The sequence below is a fragment of the Haliotis rufescens genome, unplaced genomic scaffold, assembly GCF_023055435.1.
Source record: "Haliotis rufescens isolate VD_foot unplaced genomic scaffold, xgHalRufe1.0.p SCAF_15, whole genome shotgun sequence".
NCBI classification, from domain to species: domain Eukaryota; kingdom Metazoa; phylum Mollusca; class Gastropoda; order Lepetellida; family Haliotidae; genus Haliotis; species Haliotis rufescens.
Genome location: NW_025963835.1, coordinates 31,401,494 through 31,420,878, shown reverse-complemented (window position 1 = coordinate 31,420,878; position 19,385 = coordinate 31,401,494). Strand labels below are relative to the sequence as shown.

Sequence of the window (19,385 nt, the reverse complement as noted above, 5' to 3'; positions counted from 1 at the left end):
CCGATTTGTATCATCGATGAGTTGAATGAAGTTGTTTGTTTGTTGTTTAACGCCACACTCAGCAATATTTCAGCTATATGACGGCGGTCTGTGAATAATCGAGTCTGGACCAGACAATCCATTAATTGATATCACGAGCATCGATCTACTTTTGGGATGCGATGATATGCATCAACCAAATCAGCGTGCCTGACCACCCGATCCTGCTTCTTACGACAAGCATTTGCTGAAGACCTATTCTAACCCGACACTTCACTGGTCTGGGATAAATGAGATTTAAATAGTTGATCTTGCAAAATTATTATAAATGTCATATTTGTTTGATTTGATGAATCAAGTTCGATTATCCTAGTTGAGTGAGTGAGCTAGACCACCTTGATGGAGTCGAATAAAGGATATTCAGTAGCGGTTGTTAACCATGTTTGTGAATACAGAACATAGACCAGTGTAATTGTTCATGCATTCGTGTTATACATTAGTATGATATCACGACCTGAATTAATAAGTTCTTAACAGGGCGTGTTTGTTAGTATAAACTTTGATAATTCCTGCGCACAACGAGAGAAACGTATTGACCTTTGACCTTATTTACACGACTCGGTGAATTACCACGCGCTGTTGACGAGTAAGCGTTGTTGTTTACCTGTCGCTAGGCGACATCGGATCATCGATTGAGTGGAGCCACAGGTAAACTGCTACCGTAATACGTCGTATTACGTGACACACAACTGTACAGACACAACACCAGAACGTACAAGCAATTGTTATGATTATGATATATTTGAAAAGAACGTATATTTTTTAAAGGAAAATGTTTCAAAATATATTGGATCCCATTGCAGCTGGTTTTTTTCTTCTAAAACACCACATACTATTTGTTTGTAAATTACTATCACTAACAAAAGGATTTACGGTAAATCATTCGATATGTAAACACTCTATTAAAGATGGCGTCCGCAACAAGCATGGCTGACATTACTACCTACATGTGTTCGTACTGATGGTTGTATGACGAGCGTGTAGGTCAGGAGTGCATTGTACGGTGTTACCATGATATATAATATTCATACTCACCGGTCGTGACAGCATGGGGTGTGCGAACAGTCAACTGCCGGCCCCGCGGGAAAATCCCGGGGGGTCAGTTCCTACACGAGAGGGTACTGACAAACAGAGACAGAAGCAGTAAGTACTTATATTATGCATACAGGGCTACCCCCTAAAATACCCAGTGTTTACCTATATGTCTATCTGTGAGCAGGTATGTTGTTTGTTGTTTAACGCCGCACTCAGCAATATTCCAGCTATGACGGCGGTCTGTGTGAATAATCGAGCCTGGACCTGACAATCTAGTGATTGACATCATGAGCATCGATCTACGCAATTGGGAAACGATGACATGTATCAACCAAGTCAGCGAACCTGACCACCCGATCCCGTCAGTCGCCTCTTACGACAAGCATGGTTTATTCTACCCCGGATCGTCACGGGTCTGGTGGCGAATGGGTCAAGGGTATTTATCCCAATAGAATGTACATATGATACACTGGATAATCTAGTACCCTTAACACCAACATAGATTGAATTTGAAAATCCGAACTGGGCAACCGTGCTTCTAAATCTTCAGTACAGATAATCTGAAGTCAGAAAAGAAAAGAAAGAGTTATTGGTTTTACATTTTGTTCGCGTCAGCGATTAAAAGAGACAATGAAATAAAGAAACAAAGTTGCATAACGTTTTACATTACCTGTGTGTGTGTGTGACTGTGTGTGGACTCCGACATATGCCGTGAAGATCGAAGTACACGGAACAACCACTTGCATTATTCGAGCCCTGCAATGAAACCCTTCTCACAAAGACTTATTCTTGACAATGTTTGCGCTTCGTCACCTTTTACGAATTGTAGAGACGGACTCTATAGAGAATATGTTTTTCATCATATGGTTAAACTGAGACTTCTCATACTTAAAAGACCGATCTTAGACCAAGTCAGGAAAAAGTATCTATTTGGGGAAATGTTTTTAAATTGAACTCGGGTATTTCATAATTTGGACATAAAATTATTGCCTTTAATGAAGTTAGATATCGACCCTGCAATAGCCCCGGGTTATGTTCATCCAAAATTAATCAAGGGAATGTTTCCAGATAACTGTCATTAATTGCGATCACACATCAGAGTGAGTGAGTTTTGTTTAACGGCACGTTGAACACTATTTCAGCTGTTTTACGGCGTGTCCGCTTGACGCATTCTTAGGCGCGAAGCCCGAGTTATGCAGGTCTTGGGCGCCTACCGCTATGGTTAAATCCACGAGCATGAGTATCGTGCTGATAAGACATTCTTGTTTCATTCCGTATGTAGATTTCCTTCTCATGTGACTATTCACGTAGGAGTTCCAGGTGAAGGAACTGTTTAAAGGCCCTAAGCTGCTGAAGACCCGTGATTAGATTACCTATTAGGTAACATTGGTTGAGTCCTTTCTTTGTGTCCCCGCCCTGATATGGATGGAATAGTGTTAAACTCTGCGTGAAGTCATTCACACTAAACTGTCTGTTACACCTGTCTGCCGCTGTACAGACGGGCCCTGACGGACCTGCTGAGGGGGAACATGTCCCTGGAGTGTCCCTCCACTGCCAAGATCGTCCGCATCTTCACCAGCAGCACCTTTACAGGTAGGTCCACTCTAACTCATTAACAGGTATCTCCACTCTCACACATTTACAGGTAGGTCCACTCTAACTCATTAACAGGTAGGTCCACTCTAACACATTTACAGGTAGGTCCACTCTAACACATTTACAAGTAGGTCCACTCTAGAGATTTACAGGTAGGTCCGCTCTAACACATTTACAGGTAGGTCCACTCCAACACATTTACAGGTAGGTCCACTCTAACATATTTACAGGTAGGTCCACTCTAACACATTTACAGGTAGGTCCACTCTAGAGATTTACAGGTAGGTCCACTCTAACACATTTACAGGTAGGTCCACTCTAACACATTTACAGGTAGGTCCACTCCAACACATTTACAGGTAGGTCCACTCTAACACATTTACAGGTAGGTCCACTCTAGAGATTTACAGGTAGGTCCACTCTAACACATTTACAGGTAGGTCCACTCTAACACATTTACAGGTAGGTCCACTCTAACACATTTACAGGTAGCTCCACTCTAACACATTTACAGGTAGACCCGCCCTGACATATTTACAGGTAGGTCCACTCCAACACGTTTACAGGTAGGTCCACTCTAACACATTTACAGGTAGGTCCACTCTAACACATTTGCAGGTAGGTCCACTCTAACACATTTACAGGTAGACCCGCCCTGACATATTTACAGATAGGTCCACTCTAACTCAATTGTTCAGTGTACGAATCAGGATCAGTAGTACCTCGAACATCAAGTGTATCATATGTTCTACTGTTTTCGCTATTGGATAATAGACAGAAAAAATGTACATATCTGCTAAGTAATAGACAGGACGTCATATCCGAAACGAAGATGTGGTGGAAGTTGGGCCCAGGGAGTTTATGATGATAACATGGAGATGTAATACACTGGATAATCGAGGATGGGATAAATAACGCTGATCCAGTTTTCCACGTAACTACCGACACGAAGATATGGGAGCGTATGTGTCGCGGATATTTATCGAAATAGAATGGAAACAAAATACCCTGGGTAGTCGAGGATAGGATAGATATTCCTGAGCTGTTCTGTGACCGCTTCGAGTGGTATGCCCTGACCTTGCTATATAGTGTTACGTGCGGATTCCCAAATTGAAACAGTATATTAACCCAGAAATCTGAACGTAAAAGAACGTAATGCGGAACCAACAACCAACCAACAATTGGTATTCCAAAATTCAATAGGTTTACAAATCAATAAAAATTACTGCACAGTAATGCCAATGGCAGTACCCAATAGAGTGGTAGTACAATATTCAACGACAGTATATAATATGATGGCAGTACACAATAAGGTGGTAGTACAATATTCAATGACAGTATATAATATGATGGCAGTACACAATAAGGTGGTAGTACAATATTCAATGACAGTATATAATATGATGGCAGTACACAATAAGGTGGTAGTACAATATTCAACGACAGTATATAATATGATGGCAGTACACAAGAAGGTGGTAGTACAATATTCAATGACAGTATATAATATGATGGCAGTAGACAATAAGGTGGTAGTACAATATTCAACGACAGTATATAATATGATGGCAGTACACAAGAAGGTGGCAGTACAATATTCAATGACAGTATATAATATGATGGCAGTACACAAGAAGGTGGAAGTACAATATTCAATGACAGTATATAATATGATGGCAGTACACAAGAAGGTGGTAGTACAATATTCAACGACAGTATATAATATGATGGCAGTACACAAGAAGGTGGTAGTACAATATTCAACGACAGTATATAATATGATGGCAGTACACAAGAAGGTGGTAGTACAATATTCAACGACAGTATATAATATGATGGCAGTACACAAGAAGGTGGTAGTACAATATTCAACGACAGTATATAATATGATGGCAGTACACAAGAAGGTGGTAGTACAATATTCAATGACAGTATATAATATGATGGCAGTACACAAGAAGGTGGTAGTACAATATTCAACGACAGTATATAATATGATGGCAGTACACAAGAAGGTGGTAGTACAATATTCAACGACAGTATATAATATGATGGCAGTACACAAGAAGGTGGTAGTACAATATTCAATGACAGTATATAATATGATGGCAGTACACAAGAAGGTGGTAGTACAATATTCAACGACAGTATATAATATGATGGCAGTACACAAGAAGGTGGCAGTACAATATTCAACGACAGTATATAATATGATGGCAGTACACAAGAAGGTGGTAGTACAATATTCAACGACAGTATATAATATGATGGCAGTACACAAGAAGGTGGTGGTACAATATTCAATGACAGTATATAATATGATGGCAGTACACAAGAAGGTGGTAGTACAATATTCAATGACAGTATATAATATGATGGCAGTACACAAGAAGGTGGTAGTACAATATTCAACGACAGTATATAATATGATGGCAGTACACAAGAAGGTGGTGGTACAATATTCAATGACAGTATATAATATGATGGCAGTACACAAGAAGGTGGTGGTACAATATTCAATGACAATATATAATATGATGGCAGTACACAAGAAGGTGGTAGTACAATATTCAACGACAGTATATAATATGATGGCAGTACACAAGAAGGTGGTAGTACAATATACAACGACAGTATATAATATGATGGCAGTACACAAGAAGGTGGTAGTACAATATACAACGACAGTATATAATATGATGGCAGTACACAAGAAGGTGGTAGTACAATATTCAACGACAATATATAATATGATGGCAGTACACAAGAAGGTGGTAGTACAATATTCAACGACAGTATATAATATGATGGCAGTACACAAGAAGGTGGTAGTACAATATCCAACGACAGTATATAATATGATGGCAGTACACAAGAAGGTGGTAGTACAATATCCAACGACAGTATATAATATGATGGCAGTACACAAGAAGGTGGTAGTACAATATTCAACGACAGTATATAATATGATGGCAGTACACAAGAAGGTGGTAGTACAATATACAACGACAGTATATAATATGATGGCAGTACACAAGAAGGTGGTAGTACAATATTCAACGACAGTATATAATATGATGGCACTACACAAGAAGGTGGTAGTACAATATACAACGACAGTATATAATATGATGGCAGTACACAAGAAGGTGGTAGTACAATATACAACGACAGTATATAATATGATGGCAGTACACAAGAAGGTGGTAGTACAATATTCAACGACAGTATATAATATGATGGCAGTACACAAGAAGGTGGTAGTACAATATTCAACGACAGTATATAATATGATGGCAGTACACAAGAAGGTGGTAGTACAATATTCAACGACAGTATATAATATGATGGCAGTACACAAGAAGGTGGCAGTACAATATTCAACGACAGTATATAATATGATGGCAGTGGTTAGTATCAAATACACAAATACAGAGGTGATATCAAAAGTCAGTGATAGTAGTACATTCACTCAGCGGCGATGGTGGTCAAACTTCCGAGATGGGCTTAGGCAGGGAATCGGGGCTGATGAGTGATCCTCACACGAAGGATGGCCTTGAAGTGATGAAATGCGCGAGAGATGCGAGATATGCTCTTGTCCACTTATATACCGTCTAACCAGCTGCTGCAAAGTTCCACAAAGTGCCCTCACAACATAGGTTATTCTCCATGTGTCTATAACACACTCTATAACATAACCAGATTCCACGGTATTCCGGAAGTTAACATATCACACCAGGATCTAAATATAGTTACTTCCTGACGACTGCTTACATTAAAAAGTACTACATTCCTGACAACTAATCATTGTCCAAACACAATTCAATAAGCGTCTACCGAATCTCAGCAGAAACAATGTAACACTGTTACAATGATTGTTCAACAATAAAATATTTCCATAAAAAATGTTTCCACCCCTTAGACACCCGGCACGAGCGGAATGCCCTGATGGAGCGGGTGTACCCGGTTCTGAAGGAAATGTGCCAACAGCAGGGGTACGAGTTCCAGGTGGTGGACATGAGATGGGGGGTGAGGGATGAGGCCACGGACGACCACATGGGGCCAGAGCTCTGTCTGAGAGAAGTCGACCTGTGCAGGAAGCTGTCCACGGGGCCGTGTTTTGTCGTAAGTGTGTACAGCTGTATGGCAGTCACGGCGTCTAGAGTAGCCCAGTAGCTAGTGCACCCGCACATGGTCCGTGTTTGATTCTGTTATTTTGTCCTCATCCGGAAGATGGTACTTGTTTGTTTCTATAGTGGTAGAGCGTCCGCCCGGAGAGCGGAAGGTTCGGGGTTCGACCGCGTCATATCAAAAGGCGTTAAAAGATGGTACTTCTTGTTACCCTGCTTGGCGCTCGGCATTAAGGGGACAAAACAAGGACTAGTCAGCTCGGAGTCTGATTGGGGTATCAATGTTAAACCGAGGCATGGTATCACAGTGGGCTGGCGATATTACGCTGGTCGTTATCCGGACTACTACAAACAACCCCACACTCACTGGTATATGCACGTCGCTACATAAGTGCAGTAATCTGCATTTCATGTTTTCTCACCGTCATTAAGTTCGTTATTGTCCTGATTTTACATATATTTTGTGTTGACAACTTGCTGTTGACCATTTTGTAATACTAGAAGGCAACTTCTGAAATTAAATAAGGAATTTCGGAAGACCGAATTACCATTTTGGGGAAGTGTGCGTTATTATGTGCAACAGATTAAATATCAATGTTTCTACAAATATTACCAGCTCGGTAAGTTCGATGAACCTGTGGCGGGACGTGGTAGCGTGCACAACGCACCGGTCACAAATTAGGTGAAGTTTAGCAACGTAGGTCCCGGATACTCCTTGTTGTGTGACAGTGTTCGGCAGGTAAACCCTCGAGAGTTCCTAGGGCTTCGGTCCTGCCCCCGTAACACATGCGGTCCCACCTTAGGCAAGACACTTTGTTGATAATATGCCTCTATCTACCTGGCAGTGAATGGGTACCCATTGGGATGAGGTAATGTGACTGTTGACCTTCTATCTTGGGTTGTATACTCCGCAGGGAGCTGAGAATGAATATCCAGTGCACACTGATCCATTGAACGGGTAAAAATGTCTGCGCTTTCAGCATACATCTTGTGTATGGAGGCTAGTGCAATATAAGTACACACGTTATTATTGTTATTATTATGTGATCTTTTACAGACGTTCCTGTCACACAAATATGGCTACCGCAACATCCCGAGGGAGATAGAAGCTACTGAGTTCGAGAAGCTCCTGGCGAAGGTTCCGACCGAAGAGGCCGTGTCCTTACTGAAGAGGTGAGAGCTCCCTGCACTGCACACAGAGTACACGAGTTACAGGAGTACAACACTAAATAATACTAATTTCATTATGCATTTAAACGTCACCTTACACCCAACATGCACATCAAAACGTGTTAACCTGACACACACACCTGTCGAATAAAGAAAAGCACCAGACACTTGCTGGCCACACTGTTGACATAGCGCCTGTCGCCAAAAAGCGAAGGCATACCAGCAACTGTAACAGTGGTGGAACCGCACAGTTACGAGCTGTCTCTCTGGTTAGATCGAGTAGACCAAGTAAATAAATTATAGTATTTGGCCTAAATCTATAACGTTCAAAAACTTTATCCACATCTAAATCTTCCAGCGGGTTTGAACGATCTCGAAACACTCTCGGAACAAGAGTTTTCCGCCTCGCTTGTCGAGTCTGTCGCAGGTGAGCTCCAATTGTTGTTATCGAAATCAGCGTTGAGCACGGTCCAAAGCGTACTTGAGATCGTACGTATTTCATACTCAAGTTGAGCACGAAAACGTACTCAGATTATTTATAACCTCCGTTTATTGAGTCTGAGTTTTTAGTTGAGCACGAAACCGGATTTGAGCATGAAATCGTACTCAGGGAAGTTTTATAACCTCGGGGCCAGGTGTACCACGGAGCAGCGATCATGCCTTTACTAGACACGAGTCATTGTTTTTCAGGACTATCATGCCGGTGTCAATATGTTCCACTCTGTGGTCCTTGTAGACACATTGATTATTAACCATATTCTCTTTGTAGACATTGTTCTTATTTCGTCACCATTTCAATACCGATAATTGTGGTTTTCTGACATAAGAGCGACAAAACCATTTCCATATTCACAAGAAATCGATTGAGTCGATTGTAAGATTCCCGCTATATCATAAGTATGTGTCCATGAATTACTATCAAATAGTGATGACACCAGGTGTTAAGCGAAAAGGCGAGCGTAGGCTGCCCCACCGCTGGTACCCGTCACAAACACATGCAAAGGCAAGTCAATTGTACACCTGGAAAAACACGATAATGTATGGTACAAGTCAAAACAGGAAATTGCATCGGACACCATTATTGTCACCGATGCGTCAAATTTGGAAATGTCCTCCACATGTCTTCCAGAAAACTTAACTGTGAATGTTTTCCTGAGGCTTTGAATGTTACAAGATAACCTTGATCAAACAATTTTTTAGAAAGAATCGAACGACGCATGCTTGATTATTCTTCACAAGTTGTGTAGTGTAGACTCCAAAGGCTGATGGTGCTGGAATATTGCACAACATGAAGGGGAAGTTGACTATTGGAAAATGGTTGAAGTCATTTCTCTTATCAAGAATTACAATATTATATTTTACCAAATAGATGGTTCGAGAAGGATGAGAACAAGGTTCCGCCCATCTATGTCCTGCAGCCAATCAGCTCCATGCTTCCAGACTTCCGAGCCAATGATCAGAGCCGTAAGAACAGCGCCAAGTCTGAATGGTCTCATCAGAACACGGTGATGCAGTCGGCGCTGGCGGATGCAGCCGAACACACCCTGGACGCAGACAGAGCTCAGCGTTACGCGGAGTCAGGTACAGCGTGTTTCAATACAACTGTCTCCCGAGATGTCGTCATTCTTCACAGTAGGAGGGGTTCATGGTTAAAGCGTTTGTTCGAAACGAAAAAAACTGGTTTCGAATGCTCCAAATGCTTCAATACTTCAATATTGACCTATCTACAAAGTCATAACATGGCAGACGTGGCTGACCTAATCCTCAAGGTACAGATCCACAGACACACAATACAACCAAAAACAAGCACTTTTGGGCTGGAAAGTGGTCCTACCATATGAGCTGAACACTGCATGTAGTCGATAAAGATGTTTTAGACTTTATCATCGATTTGTAGGGTACTCGAGTACTCGAGCACGGGTCGGGTTTAAATGGACCCGAGAACCCGATCAAGGGAGGTAACTCGCATCTTAATATCCGTGCAGAGATAAGGTAACCAAATATCAACTCATTCGTCACACTCGCCCCTTTCCGTAACCTGCAAGAAGACTCGTCCCCCTATCGATGAATGTTATGTGCGAAAATACGACAAACCAATCCGAATGAGCGTATGATTTCAAGTTCTTCGTCAAAGAATCCCTCAGAAATAATATTTGATTTTACATATGTCTTGCATCTAAAAATATACCCAAGACACAGTTAAATGTGTTCAAACAAACTGTATAATTCCGCATGTCCAGATGTGCTTAAAATTGCATCTGAAATATATATAATATACGGGGAAATATGTGTGAACCATTACACAACGAGTTGACAATAGTTTTAGGTATGACCGTTTGCGCCAAGACGGAACCCGGTCGCAAAAATGGCCACGAGAGGGGCACGAGTCGCTATTCGGTTTGTCCCGGAATAACACGTGTTGATCACGAATGATATCAACTGTGTGGCATATTCCCTTTGAAATCGGATACTTGATTCCGGTCCGGATTTTGAGACAGATACATTGTACTTCAGTCAGTTTTCCCCGCCAGAGTCCCACTTTGTGGGGTTTCCTTATTAGTACCTTATCAAACCATGTACCTTATCTGACCCGTGAAGATCCGAGGTAGAATAGGTCTTCAGCAACCCATACTTGCCGTAAAAGGCGACTATGCTTGTCGTTAGAGGCGACTAACGGGATCGGGTGGTCAGGCTCGCTGACTTAGTTGATGCATGTCATCGATCCCAATTGCGGGAATCAATGCTCATGATGTCAATCACTAGATTGTCTAGTCAAGACTCGAGTATTTACAGACCGCCGTCATACAGCTGGAATATTGCTGAGTGCGGCGTTAAACAACAAAGAAACTTGTACCTTATGTAACGCACAGCTAAGACAAACTAAATGCAAAGTTGATACTCGCTTTTCTTCACCAGTGACGGAGTCGGAGATTTGTCGAGCGATGAACTCCAACATGGACGTGTCGAGCCAGTGCATCTGGTTTGACAGAAAAATACAGGACATCGACAGTCAGGACACCAGCTACCTACTCAGCAGATACAAAGGTGGGCTGATTCAAACACTCTCTCGTAGATGTCAGCTCTACAGGTGCAGCTCCCTGCATATCACGTTGTTTGTCTCACAATATCGTCATCCCTGATACACACCAGCCATTCCCATCTACTACTGCAACAACGTTAACCATGTCACTGTCGATAAATTACATTTGTTCTTTTTGTGAATCTTGGTAGGGGGGTCTTTACCCATAGGACAATCTCATTAAAATCCGATCTTAGTTCTCGCTACCGCTAAACAACGATCTGAGGACATCAAATTAGGGGTCACGTCAAAACGACCTTTCATCCGACCAATCAAGGCGTCGCTTACCAGATCATGAATTTCAAATTTTTAATCGAGAATTTGTAAAAATATGTTTCGAAGCGTAGTCGCCAATTTGAATTTAGTGCCGTAAAGCACGAGAAAGCTGCTTTCTGATTGGCTACTGTCTACTTCTTGTCAGTCTTTCCATTGGTCGGTCAAAATTCGCGCAAGGTCGGTCTGACGTGACCCGTAATGGGATGTCCTCAGATCTTTGTTTAGCAATAGCGAGAACTAAGATCTGATTTTAATTAGATTGCACATAGATGTCACCCAGAAGTGCAGCTTCCCGCATATCATGTTGTTTGTCTCACAATATCGCCATCCCTGAGACACACCAGCCATTGCCATTAATACACAGATAAAATCTCATATTTCATATTACTGCTATGGCAAACATGAGCTTTACTTCGTTTCGCATAACTTTAAAACTTTGAAACTCCCTATACGGCCTTTTTACCAGATCATGAAAGTGACAGTCGGAATGTGTTTTCTAATCATGCAACCGCGAAATATTTAACACAGGGTATTCCGAACGGCAGTTACGGGATTTAGGATTATATCCATACAATCTAGGCCATCTATAAGCCATTCCAGAATGTTCTTCTTGTCAGTTTTAATTTTTTTAAGCGAGAATACGTCAGAATATGTTTCGAAGCGTAGTCGCCAGTTTGAAACTAGTTTCGGAAAGCTCGAGAAAGCTGCCTTCTGATTGGCTCATGTCGATTTCTTGTCAGTCATTTCATTGGTCGGTCAAAATTCGTGAAAGGTCGTTCTGACGTGACCCGTAATGGGATGTCCTCAGATCTGTGTTTAGTAGTAGCGAAAACTAAGATCTGATTTTAATGAGATTGAGTCTATACATGTCTATTTGGATATTCTTTATACAAGGTAGACTATATCCTATCTAATTATGGAGAGAACTGTGGCTAAGTTCACCATGTTACAAGTCGTTGAACCCCACTATTAGTCCTAGTGTGATCCTTGGTAATGTAAGCACCACTCTGCGCCAGTGAGTTTCACCAGGACATCTACGATCTTCATCTGTTAAAGATTTCCTCTAACATTAAGATGACATGTAAGGATGAAATATTTTGAAAAGACGCGTTGAACCCGTCCTGCGCATGTTACAGAGTGCCTCGGCCCAGAGGAACGTGACCGGGAATCACGACAACGTCTCGCCCAGCTAAGGGAGAGTACTCTAGGCAAGCAGCTGCCGGAGCAGAACATCCTCACCTACAACATCATGTGGCATCCTAACGGTAAACAACCTCGTTACACGGAGTCTTACACACTGAATACCAGGGAAAAAACTACTGCAACGAAGTGTACCATGTCACTGTCGATAAAGTAAATTTGTTCTTGTGAATCTTGGTAGGGAAGTCTTTATCCATAGCCGGGTTCGATTCCCGACACGGGTACAATGTGTGAAGCCCATTTCTGGTGTCCCCCGCCGTGATATTGCTGGATTATTGCTAAAAGCGGCGTAAAACCATCCTCACTCACTCACTTACCCATAGGAGGAATGTTTGAAATGGATTATGCTAATTCGTCTCCACAAACTTTTACCGTCACCCATTGTTTTTGCATAAACATTTAGCTATCGCGGTGTATGGAACTTAGACATTTCTTGCAATCTGGGTGTGTAGAAGCTTTTAGTCTCAATTTCCTATAACCTAGCGGTATAGAAATGAACTATCCTGCTGAATAGGATTGTTAAGTATGCCATTTCCATGTCCGGAAATATGAGCTGTCCAGTGACAATTTCGCGCAGTCGGGTGTACATGAATGAAAAGTCTCCATTTTCTGTCTATCCGGGTATATGAGAATGTGAAGACACAATTAATCGCATATATCTGTTCTCTTCATCCGGGTGTACAGAAATATAAGATATATATCAATGTTCTGTTTATCCGGGTGTAAAGAAATGTACGCTATGACACTGTATCTATATTCCTCGCAATGCGTTTTCTAAGGAAGCATAGTGTCTGTGTCCCGTTACTGGGCTGTTCCATATGACATGGCCTCTTCAGTTCTCGTTATCTAGCTATTTTTTTGGATGTAGTATTGTGTATGTTGTCACCCCCGGGTGTGCAGGTATTGACCCCGGCGCGGTGAGGGAGCACGGAGAGTACATCGACCGGTTGTGTGAAGACTTCCGGTACAAGGTGTCCGCCATGATCAGCCAGGCCATCCAGACCAGGCAGGACACCTACCTCAGCAGCCCGGTGTTCGACGAGGTCGTGCAGCACACGGTGTTCTGCCAGGAGAAGTGTCGGGCGTTCCAGGGCAGGACACAGACGCTTCAGGTGAGTTAGTTAGGGATACAGTGCCAGGAGTCTCTCAGGAAAGGATACACACGCTTCAGGTGAGTTAGTTAGGGAGACAGTGCCAGGAGCCTTTCAGGAAAGGCTACACACGCTTCAGGTGAGTTAGTTAGGGAGACAGTCCCAGGAGCCTTCCAGGAAAGGATACACACGCTTCAGGTGAGTTAGTTAGGGAGACCATGCCAGGAGCCTTTCAGGAAAGGATACACACGCTTCAGGTGAGTTAGTTAGGGAGACCATGCCAGGAGTCTTTCAGGAAAGGATACACACGCTTCAGGTGAGTTAGTTAGGGAGACAGTGCCAGGAGCCTTTCAGGAAAGGATACACACGCTTCAGGTGAGTTAGTTAGGGAGACCATGCCAGGAGTCTTTCAGGAAAGGATACACATGCTTCAGGTGAGTTAGTTAGGGAGACAGTGCCAGGAGCCTCTCAGGAAAGGACACACACGCTTCAGGTGAGTTAGTTAGGGAGACAGTGCCAGGAGCCTTTCGGGAAAGGATACACACGCTGCAGGTGAGTTAGTTAGGGAGACAGTGCCAGGAGCCTTTCGGGAAAGGATACACACTCTTCAGGTGAGTGAGCTAGGGAGACAGTGCCAGGGGTCTTTCAGGAAAGGATACACACGCTTCAGGTGAGTTAGTTAGGGAGACAGTGCCAGGAGCCTTCCAGGAAAGGATACACACGCTTCAGGTGAGTTAGTTAGGGAGACAGTGTCAGGAGCCTTCCAGGAAAGGATACACACGCTTCAGGTGAGTTAGTTAGGGAGACAGGGTCAGGAGCCTTTCAGGAAAGGATACACACGCTTCAGGTGAGTTAGTTAGGGAGACAGGGTCAGGAGCCTTTCAGGAAAGGATACATACGCTTCAGGTGAGTTAGTTAGGGAGACAGGGTCAGGAGCCTTTCGGGAAAGGATACACACACATAATTTGGAACGACAATGTCAGGAGAAGTGTGGGGCGTTTTAGAATAAAACACACACGCTGCCGGTATAGTCTATTGACTCCAACTATATATCCCTTGTCTGGCTCTATGGATAAACAGTTTTGAGGGTCCCGTGGATTTCGAGTTAACGAGGTTTCCTTGTATTTTAGGAAATCCGAAGTTACCTGGTTGGTTCCAGTCGACAACCCTTCATCCTCCACGGCCCCTCCGGGAGCGGCAAAACCTCCATCATGGCCACAGCAGCCACCACTGCTTGGGAAACACTCAAGTCTAAAGCTGCAATCATTACCAGGTAATATCCACTGAGACGCTGTAAGACAAACCGTGCACCAATATTCACAAAAGCACCGTCGATTATATACCGTGAAGCCTAGTTCACGCAATCAAGCTGTATGATACTAAAAGGGACATAACTCATCGTGCAAAGTTGCGCCCCTTAGCTGTCAGCATTCTCTAATCATTGGTTCAAATCCTAGAATCGAACCCCAATCATACTCTTGCTTGTGAAAACACGACCTGTGTCTCTGGTCACCCTCTGATATCAACTAGACATGTCGTGGTATGACTGAAATACTATTCCACCTGACTCACTCACTCACTCACTCACTCACTCACTCTCTCTCTCTCACTCACTCACTGACTCACTCTCTCTCTCTCTCACTCACTGACTCACTCACTGACTCTCTCACTGACTCACTGACTCACTGACTCACTCTCACTCACTCACTCACTCACTCTCTCTCTCTCTCTCTCTCTCTCTCTCTCTCTGTGACTCACTCACTCACTCACAGTTTGACACAGTTCAGGAGGAAATATGATCATTTACTTTAGGTGAGGTGAGGTGAAATTGGGTTTAACGTCGCGTCCAAGATTATTGCACTTATATAGCGACGTGCATGCACGTGTATGTGTGTGTGTGGCTGCTTGTACTAGTCCGGACTGATGCCGATTTATAGTGCTAGCTCACTGAGATACCATGCCGCAGTTTAACATGAATACCCCACTCAGACACAGTATACTGACTCCGAGCCGACCAGTCCTTGTTTTAGCCCCTTAATGCCGAGCGCCAGACAGGGTAACAACAAGTACAATCTTTTAACGTCTTTTTGTATGACGCGGCCCGGGATCGAACCCCGGACCTTCCGCTCTCCGGGCGGACGCTCTACCACAAGACCACGGAGGCGGTCCATTTACTTTAGGAATTTACTTCATATTTAAATATTTTGAAGGGATATATCCCATCTCATTGAAATAAAATCGTTTGCTCCGGCGCTGTACCTCTCTGCGTGAACTTTCTGATCAGCCAATCAGTACATCGAATTGTGTATCTCAAATGAAATTAAACGACCAGTACTGGGTGTAAATAATGAAGGCCGTGCTATTATATTGTTGATTATAGATCTCCTGTCGGCTGGCGCTTCTACGCCAAAAAGGATTGCCGTTCATAGAGAATGTATTCTGAATGTGTTTTCTGTTGTTTAAATCGAATTTTCCGAAATTGAGGTGGTAAAGAAATGAAACCGCATCATTTTAGAAAGGTAACATCTGATTGACTCGAAAACGAACGTGGCTTTACAGTAAGAATGGGCGGTCAATCTTCGCTCAGGGTCCACATGATGCGACGCGACGCGGTGTGTGTGTGTGTGTGTGCGTGCGTGCGTGCGTGCGTGCGTGCGTGCGTGCGTGCGTGTGTGACTGCTACTAGCCGCTTTTTTGTGCTCGCTAAAAGAGATACCATGCCGCATAACATGGATATCCCACTCAGATGCAGTATACTGACTCCGAGCCGACCAGTCCTTGTTTTAGCCCCTTAATGCGGAGACCCTACATGCTACAACAAGTACAATCTTTTGGTATGACGCCGCCATAGATCGAACACCGACCGTCCGCTATCCGGGCAGACGCTCGACCCCAAGACCACTGGCTTGTCTTTTACGAGTGAGTGAGTGAGTGAGTATGGTTTTACGCCGCTTTTAGCAATATTCCAGCAATATCACGGCGGGGGACACCAGAAATGGGCTTCACACATTGTACCCATGTCGGGAATCGAACCCGGATTTTCGGCGTGACGAGCGAACGCTTAAACCACTAGGCCACCCGACCGCCCCTACGAGTGAGGATAAGCTGCACAGTCGCATGATAAATCCAGGTTCATGCGGAATTTGTTGGCAGATCTAGTTCCATATAATCCTTTCGTTGTATTGTCTGCAGGTTCATCGGCACGACCCCCGACAGCTCCAACATCGGCAGCCTCCTCATCAGCATCATCACACAGCTCGGGGAGGTGTACCCATTCGACACGTCCAATCTCCCTCCGGTAACTTTGGCTACAGGCTTATTATGCACGTTTTAACAGGGTTCCATTGTTTTTGTAATTCTAGGACACTGTCTGTTTCAGTGGAATGTAATCTCCATGTGTTTTCGTATATCATTTCCTTTGATGGGATGGAATTTTGAATGTCTGACTTAATTCACAAACACCACAAGACGGGCCATCGAGAAATGCAATTCATACCTTAGTCATCCCTTTGCATTTTGTATGAGGCACCTTTTCTAGTTACCGTTTTAATATTGAACATTTTATTCCCTATTTATGATGACAATAATTCATTTATTTATATCCCAAAACAAAAATCGACATTAAGATATTCATAAAACCTATGTATTATTAGATATCACATAATTTGTTTTCGAGATCACAAATTCGATATTTTTTATCAGTAAATAATTTTGAGACATCACAGTTTCGAAACGTATTTATTTATATATCTAAAAGTCGAGTTTGTGATATCAATCATCCACTTTTAGGTTTATGAAAACAATCAATTTATATCCCGCAGTTTATAAACTCAAAGTCAACAATAGTGTCTGCCACGTCTATGACTCATTCAACTTTATTGATATATTTGTTTGTTTGTTTGTTTGCTTGTTCTTGTTTAACGCCTCACTCAGCAATATTCCCGCTATATGACGGCGGTCTGTAAATAATCGAGTGTACAAGACAATCCAGTGATTTACATCATGCGCATCCATCTACGCATTTGGGACACGATGACATGCATCAACCAAATTAGCGGATAAAGCATGGGTTGCTGAAGAACTATTCTTTTAGCTTGATGAAAACAATAAATATGATAAACATGACACGCTCCTTAACAAGCAACTACACGCACTGCTTGTCCCACAGGCAAAACAGATTTATTGTTTATTCGATATGAATGGAATTTTAGGATGTCAAAAACTGAACCATTGCTATTGCTTATTCGATGGCATTATTAATATCACTAAATACAATTTGTGACATACTTCTGTTTCTTAGATATCAAGAATTCGATCATAAATATAAGTGTCACAAATTTATTTATTGATATTTAAGAATATAATTTGTGAAATGAATAGTATGATATAAAATCGATTTTGTTGTGACAATAATTCATTTTTTATGTCAATAAATTACATCTTAAAACAGAGACTAGTAAAACTAGCATTCCCAATATAATTACAATATTTACTAACAAATATATTAAAACAAGACTGGCCAGATGCCTTGCTTTTCACACATCTAAGGATATACTGCGATAATAGTTCATTAACAAAATTCTCGGCAAGTTCACACTGTGAAATTAGTAAATTCATTCTTGCAGTATAGTGAGTGAGTGAGTTTTAAGCCACGATTAGCAATATTCCAGCAATATCATGGCAGGTGGCACCAGAAATGGGCTTCACACATTGTACCCAAGTGAGACATCGAACCTGGGTCTTAGTTGGGCGAGCGAACGCTTTAACGTTGAGGCTCCACCACCGAGCCTCACGCAGTGAAGATAAGCCCCGATAGTATCTTCTTTCCTCCTGCTGGGTACATGTCTTTGTCCACTCTTCTGATCGTAGATCGACTCCATCCACCCGAACGTGTTAATCATCGCCTGTGTATCGCAGTAGTAACCTGTGAAGATCCTGGTTGGAATAGGTCTTCTGCAGCCAACGCTTGCCGTAAAAGGCGACTATGCTTGTCGTAAGAGGCGACTCACGGGATCGGGTGGTCAGACTCGCTGACTTGGTTGATGCATGTCATCGTATCCCAATTGTGTGGACAGATGCTCATGATATCAATCACTGGATTGTCTGGCCTAGACTCGATAATTTACAGACCGCCGTCATATAGCTGGAATAGTGATGAGTGCGGAGTTAAACAACAAAAAGACAAACAAACAGCCTATCGTAGTCTGTGTTGCCATTTATGAGCATCATGTGTGTTTAACATGTGTCTCTCTCAATCAAAACCACTAATTCTGTATATAACAGACAATTAAGGAGCTGCGAGAGTTCTTCAAGTCAACATTGTCCAGAGCAACAACGGAGACCCCGCTCGTCCTCTTCTTGGATTCTTTGGACCAGCTGGACACTTCCGGTGATGCCAGGCAGTTGCTATGGATACCACGGGAACTTCCGGTTAATGTGAAGGTAGTTTTATCAACACTACCGGAAGAGAAATATGAAATTCTACCACGGTTAAAGGTAAGGCAATACTTTTTCACTATCAAAACAAAATCGATACAATGTCGCATTGATGTTTTAAGTACAGTACAACCTGGTTATAATGCCAGCTTACGGGAGGTGAAATAGTATCAATTGGAATATGCTAATGAACAAGATATTGTGATGAAGATCAAATTAATTGGTGTGTGATTTTAGGAAAGTGAGTGTTTGTAAAGTTTCCCCCCAAAGAAAGAATAAAAGAGGATGAGCTGTAAGTGAGTTAGTGAGTCAAGATTAAACGTCACGTCGGCA

At 42.6% G+C, this 19,385-nt stretch overlaps 1 protein-coding gene across 2 annotated transcripts in view; it reads left to right on the top strand.

The window, feature by feature from the left end:
- Positions 1–941: 941 nt before the first annotated feature.
- Positions 942–19,385, top strand: part of LOC124132025 (NACHT and WD repeat domain-containing protein 2-like) — a 33,540-nt gene continuing 15,096 nt past the window's right edge. For both annotated transcript variants that reach the window (XM_046495602.2, XM_048396469.1), the window contains exons 1-11: positions 942–1,182; positions 2,573–2,667; positions 6,593–6,795; positions 7,858–7,973; positions 9,340–9,551; positions 10,887–11,015; positions 12,462–12,590; positions 13,426–13,637; positions 14,747–14,889; positions 16,809–16,914; positions 18,900–19,112. In XM_046495602.2, the coding sequence (XP_046351558.2) occupies positions 1,088–1,182; positions 2,573–2,667; positions 6,593–6,795; positions 7,858–7,973; positions 9,340–9,551; positions 10,887–11,015; positions 12,462–12,590; positions 13,426–13,637; positions 14,747–14,889; positions 16,809–16,914; positions 18,900–19,112 (1,653 nt within the window). In that variant the 5' untranslated portion in view covers positions 942–1,087. The remainder of the gene's footprint in view (positions 1,183–2,572; positions 2,668–6,592; positions 6,796–7,857; positions 7,974–9,339; positions 9,552–10,886; positions 11,016–12,461; positions 12,591–13,425; positions 13,638–14,746; positions 14,890–16,808; positions 16,915–18,899; positions 19,113–19,385) is intronic.